The following is a 17,022-nucleotide window of genomic DNA, read 5'->3' on the forward strand; positions in this document are numbered from 1 at the left end:
TTAACTAAGGGCTTAAATGACGGTTAAGTCCCTTGTTGAGGAAACGCCGGTCTTTTTGGAAAGACTCCGGTCTCTAGGGAGACTCCGGTCTCTAGAAAAAGATGTGCATCCTTCCTTGAAGCTTGAAGAAGACGAAATGGGTCTGCCTGGGAATCCGGGGGTCTTTAGCACGGGACGGGCGGATTTGGTGGTCTCTGCCCGGGCGTCTTGTGAGGAAGACGAGCGTCTTCTGGGGCTTTTACCCGGGCGTCCTGAGCGTGAAGATGCACGGGTTGTGGGTGGTGGACGGGCGTCTTCAGGGGAAGACGCACGGATTGCTGGGCAGTCTCGTTTCTTCTTCTTTTCTTCCTTTTCCTTCATAAGATCCTTGGAGATTTTCTCGGGGATGCAAGGATCCTTTCTCATCATTGCCCATCTACTATAGTATGTACAACGGCCTTCTAATCTTGTCTCTCCTTGATGCTTGGTCATTGAATTCAATCAATTTAGTCTCATTTTGCCATGAAAATGCAAGGTTTGCACTCCTTTCGTACCAAGGGATCAAAACCTCAAAGAATATGCAAAACAAAGAACTAAAGACAATAAATAACCCAAATATGCACTAAAAAGCATGGGAACAAGGCTTATTTCGGGGACTAAATATGCTCTAATTATGGTTACATCAAATATCCCCAAACCGAACCTTTACTCGTCCCGAGTAAAGAGGTGACAAAGACTAGGACCATTATTTAAACTAACCTAATAACATAGCCGATATGAGACAATTAGCGGGTCTCACTCCGCCCCTTCAACTCACAACAAGACAACCATGAGGTAGGATGCCTTCTTGCAAGGCAAGGTGGGTCTTGCCAAAATGGCGACACATCCAAACATTAAGCACACAAAATCAAATAATGGATGCATCTACAAAAGAATAGCCACTTTCCTCATCTAAGTGGCGGAATTTATCTACAAGGGAAGCAATTCAAGGGTACACACTTCTTCATAGATGCAATTTCTTCAAACTACTAAGCCTAGAAGGATACCAATAAATCACCTCCAAGTTGTGTCAAGCTAGGGTACCTTTGTCCTCAATCGTTAAATGCTTTTGTCAAGAGTAGACTCCTTATGGTGTTAGAAACACTGGAGGATCGCGGAATTCCCCCTCTTGCCTAGACAAGAAGAAGGGTTGTCCCCTCTCTACCATGCACAAAAATGGATACGATGGATAAAGGGATCAAATAGATATTTGAGTTTCACTTTGGGAGTTTGCTTTCGTTTTTGTTTTCCCCCCAATTTTTTGTGGCATATAACATTTGAGAACATTTTCTTTTGCCATTTCTTTTTGATTTTTTGCATTTCAACACTTGACAACTTTCAACTTTTCTTTGCATTTCTTTTTGAACGTTTTCAAAGTCACCTAATATGTAGTGAGGGTGGCTTATATTTGAAGCTTTAGGAGTTCTATTTTTGCTCCTCTTTTCATTTGATGCATTTTTTTGCAAACTTTATTTCACTTTTCATTTCATTGAACTCAAATTGATTTCTTTTTGTGCCCATTCCCTTTAATGATAAAAATGTGGTAGAACATGGATGATGGATGCATGGTTTCAAGGGTCACCTTGGAATAAACGGTAGCCAAGGAGTTATCACACCACAAGGTACTCTTGACTAGGCCTTAATCCATGGGCCAAAGGATACTAGCATGACACATCCTAGGGTGTTTTACAAGTATTCTAACAAGAAAATTCTTAAGAAGAAAAAGCATCTACTAGGGCCTATATACACTTGTCAAGCTTCCCAAGTAGACGGTTTCGCAAAATTTTTCTAACATGCAAACTACATGCCATGATGCAACTAGCATATAAACATCCTAATGCAAATGATTCTACCAACTAATATGACATATAAACTAAATGCAAGTCCTAAATTCACATTGTTATACCGCATCAATCAAAATAAAGCCACATAGTCATTAACATAAAGAGGAAAAAGGAGATTGGAAAGATCATACCATGCGGTCTTCAATATCCTCATGTCTCGGATGTGGCGTAGTCGATCAATGTGAACTAGGATAAAACAAACACAATACAACAATATAAACATGACTACACTACAAAGGAAATGAACTTGTTTTTGATTTTTCAATTTTTCAATTTTTTTGGATTTTTGAATAAAAGTTAAGTTAGAATTCCCCATCCTCACACTAATATGGGCATTGTCCTCAATGGCCAAAATGATGGGAAATTATGCAAACATGATGCATGATTTCTACACTAAATGCAAGCTACACTAATCTATACTACATGATGCATGGGTTTTTGTTTATGACGGAGAGCGTAATTTAGATTACCTCCCGTTGCGTATGCATGTACTTCCCCAAACCGAGTTAGACATTATTTCTAATGTCCTAAAGTTGGGGGTAGTTCATGCACACAAGATGTAATGCATGAAACTACATTTGTCATTTTGGATTTTCAAAAATGGGAACAATGAAATAAGAACACCTCAATGGGGCCGAGGTGTTAGTCCTCTATGTTGCTAGGACTACTCCAACCATGATCAAGATTAAATAATATACAAGTTAACAAAACATAAACTTCTTTCATGAAAATTTGAAAACTAGAGAGAAGAGATGAGGAAACTTCACTTAAGCTTGAGATGGGTGCCTCACGCCCGCTCCATCTAGCTATGAAGAAATCCTCTAGAGATCGCCGTCATCTCCCTCTCGATCACTATCCCATATCTCCTTTGATGCATCACTTGTATTCGGGTCCATGAACTCGTCCTCTTCACTTCCAAGCTCCACCGTGTCCCCTCCGCAAGAATTGTTGCTCCCTTCCTCTTGTCGCCCATTTGCCCTCTCCGAATTGGGGAAGAGTAAATCCATTTGTGCCCAAGAGGGAAATGCTCCCTCCTCACTAATCGTTCCTCTTTGAATCATATCGTGGTATTGAGGATAGAGTGCATAGTATTTGTCCACGGTAGCTTCATATTATCGGAGGTGGAAATCTTGTAGAATTCCCGTGACAAAGACATCACGGGGAAGGATAAAGGGGTTGGGATGGTTGTACGGTTGATAAGGAAATGGGTAGGGAGGCACTTTGATTTTCTCATCTTGAGATTGTTGCTCTTGTTGTTGTTGTTGTGGATTTGGAGGTGGTGGTGTTTGCCTTGCTTGGGTTGGGTTTGGAGGGATGAGGTAGGATGGGATTGGTTATAAAGGTCCTCTTCTTGGGGAGATTCGTGGTAGGCCAGTCATTGGTAGGTAGATCGGATCACTTCCTTTTGTTATCCACTTGATCCTCTTATCAACCCCCTAAAGGGTTATCCAATGATGATGAATAAGAAGAAGATCTTCATTTATCCTTGTGTTTCCCGAAAGAGGAGCATACTCATTATTCTCATTGAATCTTGGATTGAAATGCTTTGCAATCTTCGTTATGAGCCCTCCATTAACAATGTATTTCATCCCATCATCATCACCATTCCTAAACTTTGCCCATTTTTCGAGTAGCACAAGAGGCGCATTGAAGCGGTACCCACCCCTTCCTTGGATATTGAGGTAAGATTCCATGAACACAAGGTCAAGTTCGTTCACTATTGCCGGATCTCGACGAGCAAGTAGAGTGCCGGAAAGGAACCGGTAAGTAAGTCTCAAGATAAGATTTTGGATGTGGAAAGCTAGACACTCTTTAATGTACATGAAATCTCAGCCGGTCATGGCCCTCCATAGTGGTGCAACACTATATCTCTTTGGTTTTGATGTCCGGGTAGGCGAGACATCGAGACCAAGCACATTAGCGAATTCTACTAGAGTCATCATTCTTGAAACATTTTCCAACCTAAATTCTATGCATATCGTTCTATTCAAGGTTGTAATCTTCAAGAAGCTCAAAAATTCAAGCACAAGGGATCGGTAAGTTTGCTCATACATGTGGAAAAGGGTAGAGAGACCAAACACTTCAAAAAGGGCTTCCATTTGGTGATAAATCCCAAGTTTCCTTAAAGTATCATGACATAAAAACTTAGTAGGGAGAATGTTCTTACTAAGAAGCCGGTGGAAAACGAGTCTTTGCACATCATTGACGAATTCAACATTTGAGAAGTCATCAAGTCTTGTAAGATCCACAATTTCTTCATGCTCCCTTCTTAATGTGTTGACATGGGAGGTGGAAGAGCTTCCTCTTACCCTTGGTCTTCTCCTATCCCTAAAAGAAGATCCTCTTGGTGCCATTCTTTGATTATCGAGCTGGAATTTTTGATTTGTTAAAGTATAGAGATGCTCCTTGTGGATTGAATGTTGCCTTTGAAACCCTAGGAATTTGGGGCTTTTTGATTTTGTGGGGTAAAAGAGTGATTGGGATATGCTTTGGAGTCATAAGGAGGTGGGTTTTTATAATACAAGTGGAAGGAAGGGTGATGTGTCACAAATTATGTGGTGGGGTGTAATAAAATAAGGAAAAATCGTGGTTGGTTTACCGCAGGAAGACGAGCGGATTCGAGCCTAAGACGCTCGGATTCAGGCTTTTCGGGACAGGCGGATTTGAGCGAAGACGCTCGGATTCTGTCACAGTTAACTCTCCAAAAATATGACGCCACCAAGACGGGCGTCTCGAGCCCAAGACGCTCGGGTTTTCTGAAGACGAGACTGGCGTCTTTCCTCAAAGACGGGCGGATTATGAGACAGTACCCTTTCTTGTTTTTCACAGGCAAAAAGACGGGCGTCTTTCTGACAAGATGGACGGATTCCCCAGGACGAGCGTGTTCCCTTCTGAGACGCTCGGATTCCTCGACAGTCCCAAAATTTTCAATTTCACAGCTTAAAAGGACGGCCGGATTCTACCTAAACCGCCCGGATTCCAGCAGGACGGGCGGATTCCAATGAAGACGCTCGGGTTTCTTGCTGCGAATTTTCCTTTGATTTCCTTTCCTCTCATAAATGCTTCCCCACACTTGAAGATTGGTTCCTTCCTTCATTCAAAATTCTTTAGTGACCCTCCCTCACTTACTCTCATGGAAAGAGTTTATGTTTATGATTAAAGAAATGCAATAAAATTATAAATACAAGTTAGAGGGTTAGTATATTTACAAGTGGTGGTTTAGGGAGGACTCCACCAAACTCTCCCTTTTGATGATTCTTTCAAGGATGAGGAGGTCCGAGGTAGGTGAACTCGACCTCTCCAATAAATGCTCCCTCATAGTATGGCTTCAATCTTTGACCATTGACCTTGAACTTGCTTCCATCTTCTGCCTTGATTTCAAAATCTCCATATTTTCCAACTTCGGTGATCTCGTAGGGACCCATCCATCTAGAGTTCAACTTTCCCGGAAAAAGTCGGTAGTGGGAGTTGAATAGAAGGACTTTGTCCCCTTTGTGCAAGGCTTTTTGCTTAATTCTCTTATCATGGAGCAACCGTGTCCTTTCTTTGTAAATCTTGGCGTTCTCTTAAGATTGTAGTCGGAATTCCTCCAACTCTTGAATTTGAATCATCCTCTTTTGACCAATCAATTTGAGATCAAGATTAAGTGCTCGGATTGCCCAAAAAGCTTTGTACTCCAATTCGATTGGCAAATGACATGCTTTTCCATAGACAAGCTTGTAAGGGGAGGCTCCTATGGGAGTCTTATAGGCCGTCCTATAAGCCCAAAGAGCATCATCAAGCTTTGTGCTCCAATATTTTCGGGTCTTGTTCACAACTTTTTCAAGGATTTGCTTGATCTCTCTATTCGAAACTTCAACTTGACCGCTTGTTTGAGGATGGTATCCCAAGCCGGTTCTATGTTGGACACCATATTTGGTCAAAAGAGATGCAATTTTCTTTTCATGAAAATGCGTTCCTCCATCACTTATGATTGCTCTAGGAACTCCAAATCTTGGGAAGATTATTTTCTTGAAGAGCTTGGTGACCGTTTTTACATCATTGTTTGGAGTGGCAATTGCCTCCACCCACTTTGAGACGTAGTATACGGCCACAAGGATGTACTTATTCCCATTGGATGTCACAAACGGACCTTGGTAGTCGATCCCCCAAACATCGAAGATCTCCACCTCTAGAATGACCCTTTGTGGCATTTCGTTCCTCCAAGAGATATTCCCCGTTCTTTGACAAGCGTCGCAATGAATGATGAATTCCCTCGTGTCTTGAAACATTGTAGGCCAATAGAAGCCCGATTGAAGAATTTTTGCAATGGTCCTCCTTGCTCCATGGTGCCCACCGTAGGGTGATGAGTGACACCCTTCCAAGATTCCTTGGACTTCCCATTGAGGGATGCATCTCCGGTAGAGCCCATCACTACACTCTTTGTAGAGGTTTGGGTCATCCCAAAAGTACCTCTTTACTTCGAATAGGAACCTCTTTCTTTGGTTGTGATTCAAATTTGGAGGGAGTACTTTTCCAACAATGTAGTTGGCATAATCGGCAAACCATGGGGTGATGTGCCTTTCAAGTTGTGTTTGAATGGCCATCAAAATATCGTCGGGAAATGAGTCATTGATCGGGGTTTCTCCTTGCTCATCATGAAACCGGATCCTTGACAAGTCATCCGCCACTACGTTTTCGGCTCCTTTCTTGTCTCTTATTTCCAAGTCAAATTCTTGAAGAAGCAAAATCCATCTCAACAACCTTGGTTTTGCCTCCTTCTTTATCAAGAGATGTCGGAGAGCACGGTGATCCGAAAAGACAATCACCTTGGATCCAAGTAAGTAGGAACGGAATTTGTCCAAAGCATAGACAATGGCAAGAAGCTCTTTCTCGGTGGTATCATAATTCACTTGGGAGGGATCAAGAGTCTTGCTTATATAGTAGATGGCATGAAGAGCTCTTCCTACCCGTTGGCCAAGAACCGCTCCAACGGCGTAGTTACTAGCATCACACATAATCTCGAACGGTAGTTCCCAATTTGGAGGTTGAATGATTGGTGCCGAGATTAGTGCTTCCTTGATTCTATTAAAGGCTTCAGCACACTCATCAGTGAAATGGAATTGGGCATCTTTAACCAAGAGTTGAGTGAGGGGTTTCGCTATTTTTGAAAAATCCTTTATGAAACGGCGATAAAAACCCGCGTGACCGAGAAAACTTCTCACCCCTCTAACATTCACGGGAGGTGGGAGTTTCTCTATCACCTCAACTTTAGCTTTATCGACCTAGATGCCCTTTTCCGAGATTAAATGACCCAAAACAATTCCTTCATTGACCATGAAGTGACACTTTTCCCAATTTAAAACAAGACTAACACCTTCACATTTTTGCAACACAAGAGAAAGATTATGCAAACATGAGTCAAAGTCCTTTCCATAAACACTAAAATCATCCATAAAAACTTCCATTATGGTCTCTAGGTAGTCGGAGAAGACACTCATCATGCATCTTTGGAAAGTGGCGGGGGCATTACATAAACCAAAAGGCATCCTCCTATATGCAAAAGTATCATAAGGGCATGTGAAGGTGGTCTTATGTTGGTCATCCGGGTGTATAGGGATTTGGAAGAATCCCGAATACCTGTCAAGATAACAAAAGAAGTTGTTGGAGGCTAACCTCTCAAGCATTTGGTCAATGAATGGTAGGGGGAAATGATCCTTTCTTGTTGCGGAATTCAATTTTCGATAGTCAATACACATACGCCAACCGGTGATCTTCCTTGTGGGTATTAGCTCATTCTTTTCGTTTGTCACCACCGTGGTACCTCCCTTTTTAGGTACCACTTGAACGGGGCTAACCCACAAAGAATCCGATATGGGATATATGATTCCCGCATCAAGTAATTTCATAACCTCTCCTTTGACAACTTCTTGCATGTGGGGGTTCAATCTTCTTTGAGGTTGAATGGTAGGTCTATGGTCCTCCTCTAGATGAATTCTACGCATGAAAAAGTTGGGACTTATCCCCTTAAGGTCATCTAGACTATAACCTACAGCCTTCTCATGTTGTTTCAACACATCAAGCAATTTTCCCAATTGGTTCTCATCAAGTCTATCATTAACAATCACGGGTTTGGTCTTTGATTCATCAAGGTAAGCATATTTCAAATTTGGGGGAAGGGGTTTTAAAGTAGGAGTTTGTACCTCACTTTCCTCCTTTGGAGTTTCATTGAGAATTTGCTCCATCTCCATTAGACATTCCATTCTCATGGCATATTCAACTTGTTCTTCATTCTCATCAATCTCATCACATTCAAAGTTCATGATGGATTCCTCTTGCTCTTGAGCTTGTAAAATGTCTTCTAGGATGGATTGCTCATCCTCTATAGGTTGACATGCTTCCACAAGGATGTTATGCACTAATTCGGATTGTGCATGAGTAAGTTCTTTGTTAGCTAGAGCGGCCTCAAAAAGATCTATCTCCAATTCCCAATACATATTTTTAGCCTCACTTGCTTCCAAGGCTTCCAATGCTTGCATGGGATCTTTGAAAAAAGGTATACTTAAGTGGTCATCTACAAAACAATCTATAAGGTCCATCTTGCAAAATATCAAACAACTCGAAAACAATTAGAACAAACCTTAAGGAGTTTTACTTCCCCAAGGCAAAGAAAGACACAACTAATAACAATGTAAGAAAATCTAAATCAAGTTAACACCGTCCCCGGCAACGGCGCCATTTTTGGGCGGACTATGTTTTTCGGTTACTTGTCGTTAGGAGCACCTAGACCAAAACACAATTTATAACTTCACAAAAAACTCTACAATTAGTAAAGAGGCAAGTAAAGGTCGGATCCCAAAGGACGGGAATTGAGATGAGATTTCTATTGCAACTAGTGGTGTCTTAAGGGGTGTCACAATTGGGGTTTGATGTAGAAGATCACTAAACTAAATAGCAATGAAAGTAAACAAGCAAGATGAATAAAGAGGGTTGTAAACAATTGATAAAAAGCACTAAGGTGTCATGGGGTCATAGGGGATTCATGGGAAGTGATCATACAAACATGTTCTCAAATTATAAACAAGCCATTATTGTTGTGATGAATTGAGTTGGTTTATATCTTACAATCCTAGGAAAGTTTGGGTCCTGGAGCCGAATCGATTAGATTGTACAACACCTACAAGTCGACTTAATCTTCCCTACTCAATAATATGCATGGTCTAATGAGACTCGAGTTGGTTTATGTCTTACAAGTCTCACTGAAAAGATAGGTGATGGGTAAAAAATGCAAGGATTCATAGGCTCACATTTCATCAAACATAACATGTGCATAATTTGAGATCACAACAAGCAAGCAAATAAACTATGAAAGCATATTAATTTAAGCATGAATCATTCCCCATGTTGGTTTCCCCTAATTACCTATTAACCCTAGCTAAGGAAACTACTCACTCATTATCATGTTGAACATGCAAGCAAGGTTGTCAATCATACCAACAAAGTGAAACATGATGAATAAATGAAAGTAATTAACAATAATTAAAAAGGGATTAAGAGAATTATACCTACTAATGATTCCAATAATAAAGCAAAGAATAAAAGAAGTACTTGATGCTTGATTGGAAGGTTGTCAATCTCCCAATAATAACCCAAATAATCTTCAATTACCCAAAATAAAGGATGAACAAGAGAGAGATTAAGGAAATAAAACTTGTATTAAAACTTGATTAAATGTTGATTACAAGATTAAAGAGAGATTTGATTGATATTAACTACACTAAGTACTGCTAAGAAGAACATGTTCTTCTAATTAGACTAATGGGGTATTTATAGTGGGGATTAGGTGCATGAATTAGGGTTAACTAAGTGCTTAAATGACGATTAAGTCCCTTGTTGAGGAAACGCCGGTCTTTTTGGAAAGACTCTGGTTTCTAGGGAGACTCCGGTCTCTAGAAAAAGATGTGCATCCTTCCTTGAAGCTTGAAGAAGACGAAATGGGTCTGCCTGGGAATCCGGGCGTCTTTAGCACGGGACGGGCGGATTTGGTGGTCTCTGCCCGGGCGTCTTCTGGGGCTTTTGCCCGGGCGTCCTGAGGGTGAAGACGCACGGGTTGTGGGTGGTGGACGGGCGTCTTCAGGGGAAGACGCACGGATTGCTGGGTAGTCTTGTTTCTTCTTCTTTTCTTCCTTTTTCTTCATAAGATCCTTGGGGATTTCCTCGGGGATGCAAGGATCCTTTCTCATCATTGCCCATCTACTATAGTATGTACAAAGGCTTTCTAATCTTGTCTCTCCTTGATGCTTGGTCATTGAATTCAATCAATTTAGTCTCATTTTGCCATGAAAATGCAAGGTTTGCACTCCTTTCCTACCAAGGGATCAAAACCTCAAAGAATATACAAAACAAAGAACTAAAGATAATAAATGACCCAAATATGCACTAAAAAGCATGGGAACAAGGCTAATTCGGGGACTAAATATGCTCTAGTTATGATTACATCACTTATCAAAGTGGAGGTTACCAAAACTATTCTCCATTTCCGCCGCAGAATTACTATGTGCTGCCACATCCTTATCAGCAACGAGGCTTTCAAAAGCCTTCATATTCCTTCCCGCCGCAACAGCAAGTTCCTCCCTCTACTATCAACAAAGAAGAGTTAGCTGAATTGAAGTCGTTGGTACATACACTTGCATTTCGTGTGCAAGAATCAGAGAGATTTAGAGATGCTTCTATCAAGAGACTTGAGTTTCATTTAGCTCAAGCAGCTGCCGAGCAAGATGCTGATATGTATGACTCGAAAATGATGATATTGTCGAAAATGAAGCATCAAACGAAGACTTCAATGTTGTTCCGTATGTAAAATTCGATCAAGCTAGCTTCAGTATTCGATCGAATGACTTATTTGAGGAGGAGCTCGATCGAACATATTCTTTTATTCGATCATACTGTTTATTCGAGGAGGACCTTGATCGAACAGTCACAGAGACTGTTCGATCGAGCATTGCTGAGGAAAAAGACCTCTATCGAACAGTCACAGAGCGTGTTCGATCGAGCAGTTTAGGTGAAGAAAGCTTTCGATCGAATTTATTAGCTATGGACAGTGTTGATTCGTCATTCACGCCTATTCCGTATGACGTTAAGAAGGTAAATGAAGACCAATCCTATCCGACTAGAGGTATTGCTATTCCTTTAGTTGATTCCGATAAGATTCTTTCTATTCCTTCCGTTAAATCATTTACTGCTGTTGATTTAACGCCTCCGCCCCAGTTTGGGAGTAAGTTGGAGAAATGTCGTCGTGTTTCTTCTTATAAAGGTCTTGACAGGTTAGAAGACCCGGGAGGAGGATTTGAAGGATCTATCCCGAGTAAGAAGAAGGCGCGAGAAAAGGCTAATAGTGACGTTTATGATGCTGTAAAGAGCCGTTGTTTTTCCGTTTTTGTGTTGTGGAGGCCGGAAGTAAAGTTGATGGACGCTGAAACGACTGCATCCAGTCAGAAGCCTAGTTATGGGCCATTAATTTTTGTTGGCGGATGAAGAAAGGAAGATCGAGCTGGGACCTGTCTGAAACTGCGCTGACCGGGAGGCGACCCGGAGTTTAAAACTTTTTGTTTGGATTTTTGAACATTTCAATTTTTCTTGTGTGCTTAATAATTAGCTTTCTCGACTTTAGACTACAAAACATTTTAGACTTGGTTTTGGTGGTATTTTTGGTTGCTATTAGCATAATTGTAGGTACACTTGCATTCTTTTCACGAATTTAGCTGGTCCGATGCAGCTAGCTATGACCTCCCTTGTTGCTGGCTGGCTTGGGGAGGTCCGTCTAATTCGCGCTATCTTGTGAGTTTCTTAGCTCCTATTCTTTACTTATCTCCTTCAGTTTGCATTTTCCCTTTCCCGTATTTGCTGCTGCTGTTAGCTGTTGAGTACAATGAGGGCATTGTACCGTTCGGTTTGGGGAGGGTATATGTATCTATATCTGTGTTTGTATGTTGTTTTTTTATTGCATTTCTGTTAACACGTTTAATTTTTGTATGCATTGTTGTTTATCTTTATAAAAATTCGAAAATCTCATAAAAATTAGAAAATTATGAAAAATTCAAAAATTTTACGTTTATTTTAGCATATAGGTTGAGTCGGAACGGTAGTTTTCAATGAGGAAATTGCACTACACTTTGTCTATTTACCTAAGCCTTGCATAATTAACATCTTTTTATGTTAAAATTTAGCTGAACGAACAGACTTGACCTGAAATTTTGACAACCTACTCATATTTTCTAAGGATTTAGAGCTTTTAATAAACTGGTGTCATCCATGACCAGTTTCATATAGGATTGTGAGTAGTACTCCTTGCATATCATGTAACATCAAACTGCATAAATGTGAAATTCAATTGCTTATTGCCTGCATACATTCGGGTTAGTGGCTGGTGTCACGTGTAGGAGAGTGCTTACAATCTCTCCTTCTTTCATTGCTACCCATGAGCTCCACATAGCCAAATTAGCTTATTTTGACCCCTTTTAACTACAATCCAAATCTTAAGCCTACCCTAGTCAAGCTAGTTTAGTAGTTAATTGATGGGTATGTTTTATTGTTGGTTTGGTCTGCTTCAAAAGAAGATGTTGGTAAAATGAAGAGAAGGAGGAGAAAAGAAAGAAAATTGGAAAAAAAAAGAGAGAAATACCGAAAAACAAAAGAAAAAGGAAAAAAAAAAGCCGTGAAGAATGAAAAAAAGAGGAAGAAAAATTGAGAAAATTGAAAAAGAATTGGAAAGTTGGAAATTGTTTACTCCTATGCAATATTTTTATCATATGAGGAGTTAATGTCATACTTGGTTGAGTTAGATTATGCCTCATTGGCAATTGTGCTCAAGTTGAGATGGATTAGAAGTGGATGTTGTTATATTGGTATTGTTTAGGTGCTAGCTTGACGCTTTACCTCCACATATCCCAAATTGATTTACCCCTTCTTACCCATTACCTCACTTCCCATATTTTGTAAGCACTCGGCATGAGATAAGACCTGATTGGATGGAGTGTATGTGTATGGTAGCTATAATTGTCTATCATATTAGATTGCATGCATGTTTATGTAGGTCGTAGTTTAGGTGAGCGACTATCTTTCTTTCTCTCTTAAATATATATGCTTACCCTTTGCTTTGTTGAGAGAAGAGTGACCCGTGAGAGTCCAATTTTGAAGGTCTTACAAGGTCAACGGTTCAGCTACTTTTACGAACACCTCTATAACTCGTTTGCATTGACAATATTGTTATAGTGTTGATTTCATTGCATTAAAATGGTTTAGGTGGACGATTTGTAGCTCGCTATGAGTTTTCTATTCCGTTCCATTAGTTAGATGCATTTAGTTTGCTTGGGGACAAGAAAAGGTTTGGCTTGGGGAAGTTTGATGGGTGCATTTTATATAGACTTTTTGTACCATATTTGCACGCATTTCTACGCATATTACGTAGTATTAAGCTACAAATGTCTCCCAAATTGTCTACTTTGGTTTGTCTTGTATTATTTGCAGGTATGAACTGGAGAGGAGAATAATCAAGCTTAATACATGTCCCTATGCATTCATTTAGGATATGAGTTGAGTCGGAGCATAGAAACTACTAATGGTGATGCGCGTAGAAGTAAGGTTGCTAGGCGAGGAAAGGAAGAGCTTCAAATTACTAGTGCCTAATTTAAAGATCCATATCTCTAGATCTACTACAGATATCCAGGAGATTCTAACTGGATATGAAATCTCATCCTCTTAGCTTTCCAACGCCACCAAAAAACGCATGATTTCCCAAGTAACGAAGAAATGGCGGCCATTTGAAGTTCAGTGCGCAAAGCAGGAAGTACGCGCTGTATTCGATCGAACACAAAGCTTTCGATCGACCAACTACTCTACTGGATCGACCATATTACCCCACAACCGACCACTTTCTACTACCAAACCTCTCAATCGACCTCTTTACTATTCGATCGAGAGCGTACTAAGTCGGACGCAGCTCTATTTTAGTCGAAACTCTAGTTTACCTTATTTTAGCTTATCTTATAATAATATCTCTACTATATAAAGAGATAATTAAGTCATTAGGGGTTCTCTCTTTTCTCTTCTCTCTCCTTCGACTTCTCTACCCCTTTTCCTCTCTTAGAACTTAGAAACCTAATTCTCCATTGCTCTTCCTTGTAATCGGTATTCTCTACTTTTAATTAATCAATTACTTTTGCCTTGTTACTCTTATTTCTTTAATCTTTATTCTCTTTATTCTCCTCTTAGATTGTTAATTATGTTTGATTCTTATATTTTATGTGTTGTTATTGTTTGTTGAATAGTCATGTATAGCTAAGTTCCTTTGCTAGGACATAGGGGAGCCATGATTTTAAGGGAATTATGAATAGGAGGTTAGGATCAAATGTGAATTAAATCTATGTTGTTTATCGCGGCACTTAATTGTTCTTGTCTACTTGATTCGACGCATTTAGATAATTAACCTCGGTACACCTTGACCTGGATCAGAAGATTGGAATGGGTAAGACCTGCAGTGAATATTAGAGCGTTCTAATGAGGGCGGAAGCTAAGTTAGAATTGTTTTAGGGCGAATAGCGGACCGGAAGGACCTTTCCATTACCCTGTAGATCGAATTTGCATTGACCCAAGACCCTAGACTAGATTTCTTAAGAATCATGGTGAACCAACTGTCTTAGCTATTTTTCTCTGCTTGGTTAAATCGTCAGCTTACTTCTTTATTTCTCTCTTAATCTCCATAGTTTAGTGACAAATTCAAACCCCCAATACAGTGACATAGACAAGCATAGTTTAGCAAGTAGAAGCAACATAGCCTCCCCGTGGAGATCGACCCTACTTCCACTAACTTCTGTTAGTAGTCTTAGGTATTATTTTTAGTACTAAAACGATGGTATCAATCACCCTGCCTAACCCTACTTTTCCCTTTGAAAAAACTATGATGGGATCCATTCACTTTGAGAGTATACCAAGCACCGGTAACACATCCCATTACCCATTTTATGAAAGGAGGAGGGAAGTTCAGAGCACTAAGCATATTTTGAACAAATGGCCATTGAATGGAGTCAAAAGCCTTACTAATGTCAACTTTAAGCATACACCTGGGAGTAAGATATTTCCTAGAGTAGCTTTTGATCAGACTTTGAGTGAGCATGACATTACCATGTAAGCTTCTACCAGAGATGAAGGCAGCCTGTTCCTTACCCATAAGCTTGTCTACGACCCTTTGGAGTCTAACAGTCAGGATTTTACTTATGGTTTAATATATGATGGATCAGAGCAGCAGGAGATGGGTCTAAAGTCTTTGACACTATTAACAATCTTCTTTTTAGGTATGAGGGATATAAGTGTGACATTAGCTTGTTTAGGCATGAAATTAGTTTTGAAAAAATCCAAAACAACCAGACAGAAATCATCAACAATGATATCCCAAGCAGCCTTGAAGAAACCATAAGAGAAACCATAAATACCAGGACTTTTGGATGAGTGAATAGAAAAAAGAGCATATTTGATCTCATCTTTGGAAATGGGTGCAGTAAGAGCAACCTGGTCCTGCTAATTTAAGCACTGTCCATTAGGAATAAAACTAGGATCAATAGGTTGCACATCTGAAGAAGAGCCTAAGAGCTGTTGATAATAGTCAACAAAAGCCTTCCAAACCTCATGCATCCCACTGTAGAGGGTTCCATGGATGTCTTGAATTTCTCCAATATATTGACTTTGCTGCCTCTTTTTAATTTTAGCAAAGAAAACCTTAGAGCTAACATCATTATGCTTGATATCATGGACTAGCCTTTTGAATAAGAATTTTGGTTTCAGCATCTTTAAGAGACCAGTATTCCTGAGCGACAATCCTCTCCTTGTGAATGAGATCTTTAGAAAGGGGACAGTGGTGCAGATCCAGGAAGCACTGATTTAGCTCTTCCCTTTTCAGGTTGATTCTGGTACTAATGTTGGAAAAATGTGCCAGATGCAAATTTTTCAAATATTTCCTGGTATTCTTGAGCTTTGCCATAAACCTGTGCATAGAGTTACCAACTGGGAAACTTTGCCAAGCCTCAGTAACCTTAGCTTTGAAGTCAGGATGATCAATCCAGCAATTAAGGAATTTAAATTGCTTCTTAGGGAGAGAATCATCACAAAAGGAAAGAATAACAGGGCAATGATCAACGATACCAGGGGGAAGGAACTGAGCAGTGGTTTGAGTGAAAGAAAGTAGCCAATCAGCATTAATTAGAACCCTTTCTAATTTGGAGTAAACCCTAGTGCGAACCTCCTGTTTATTGAACCAAGTGAAGTCACTACCAGAACCTTGCATATCATCCAGGCCACAGTCAGCTAAGCAAGAATTAAAGTCAGTCATGTCCATAAGATCGGGAGGAGTATTACTGATCTTCTCATGGGCATATCTGACAATGTTCAAATCACCCATAACCACCCAAGGGCCAACCTATTGCGATTGCTGGGTCAGACTATTCCAGAGGCTCTTTCTAGCCACAAGGCAATTGCTACCATACACTACAGATAAGTGAAAAGACCTGCCAGAAGCAAAATGCTGGACAAGACAATGCACTACCTGAGTATGTTCCTGCAGCACAATAACTTTGGTAGTAGATAGATGTGTCCCAAAGAAGCCAAATCCTACCATTATAATACATATTATAGTTGCAAAAAATACTGTATTTATTGAACTTAGATCTCAACACTCTCTGAGATTTATTAAGCTTCACCCTAGTTTCAAGAAGGCCAAGGACATCAATTTTATTATGTTTAAGGAAATTAACAACCTCTAAATGCTTCACCAGCTTATTGAAACCCCTAATATTCCAAGTAGATACAATCATGTGATATAAGGAGCTGGGGGATCATCCTCTAATTGACCATCCTCTAAGGTAGGTTCCTTAGAGGTAGTAGCCAGAATCCTAAATATGTTCGGTGAGGAAGGCAACTGAACTGCAACAGCTTCAGAAGCAATATCAACATAGCCCCATAGCACCCAAACAGAAGCAGTATAGTGACCATCACAAATCTTCCGCCGACATTGACGGGGGTTAAGGTCACTCAAATCAAGATCCTCATCCACATGAAATGAAGAAGGACCGTCATCTAAACACTCCCGCAACAGCTGAAAACCACCCCCAGGCACCCCCAAGCGAGGATAGCC

The 17,022-nt window shown here is 40.2% G+C and overlaps 1 protein-coding gene across 1 annotated transcript; it reads right to left on the minus strand.

Moving 5' to 3' along the window:
- Nucleotides 1-15,110: 15,110 nt before the first annotated feature.
- LOC141614080 (uncharacterized) lies at nt 15,111-16,506 on the minus strand. The gene is made up of 4 exons (XM_074432834.1): nt 16,397-16,506; nt 15,652-16,267; nt 15,519-15,587; nt 15,111-15,410 (listed from the first exon to the last, which is right to left on the minus strand). Exons 1-4 carry the CDS (start codon nt 16,504-16,506, stop codon nt 15,111-15,113), a joined length of 1,095 nt encoding a protein of 364 aa, XP_074288935.1.
- Nucleotides 16,507-17,022: the final 516 nt, after the last annotated feature.

This window comes from Silene latifolia, chromosome 11 (assembly GCF_048544455.1).
Source record: "Silene latifolia isolate original U9 population chromosome 11, ASM4854445v1, whole genome shotgun sequence".
NCBI classification, from domain to species: Eukaryota; Viridiplantae; Streptophyta; class Magnoliopsida; order Caryophyllales; family Caryophyllaceae; genus Silene; species Silene latifolia.

Excerpts from the sequence above, each read along its gene's own strand:
- LOC141614080 (XM_074432834.1), bottom strand. The coding sequence starts at position 16,506 with ATGGTAGGATTTGGCTTCTTTGGGACACATCTATCTACTACCAAAGTT. Across the intron at positions 16,268-16,396 it reads CAGCATTTTGCTTCTGGCAG|ATATGCCCATGAGAAGATCA; the intron begins GTCTTTTCACTT and ends GAACATTGTCAG. Across the intron at positions 15,588-15,651 it reads CCAAAATTCTTATTCAAAAG|AGGCAGCAAAGTCAATATAT; the intron begins GCTAGTCCATGA and ends AAAATTAAAAAG.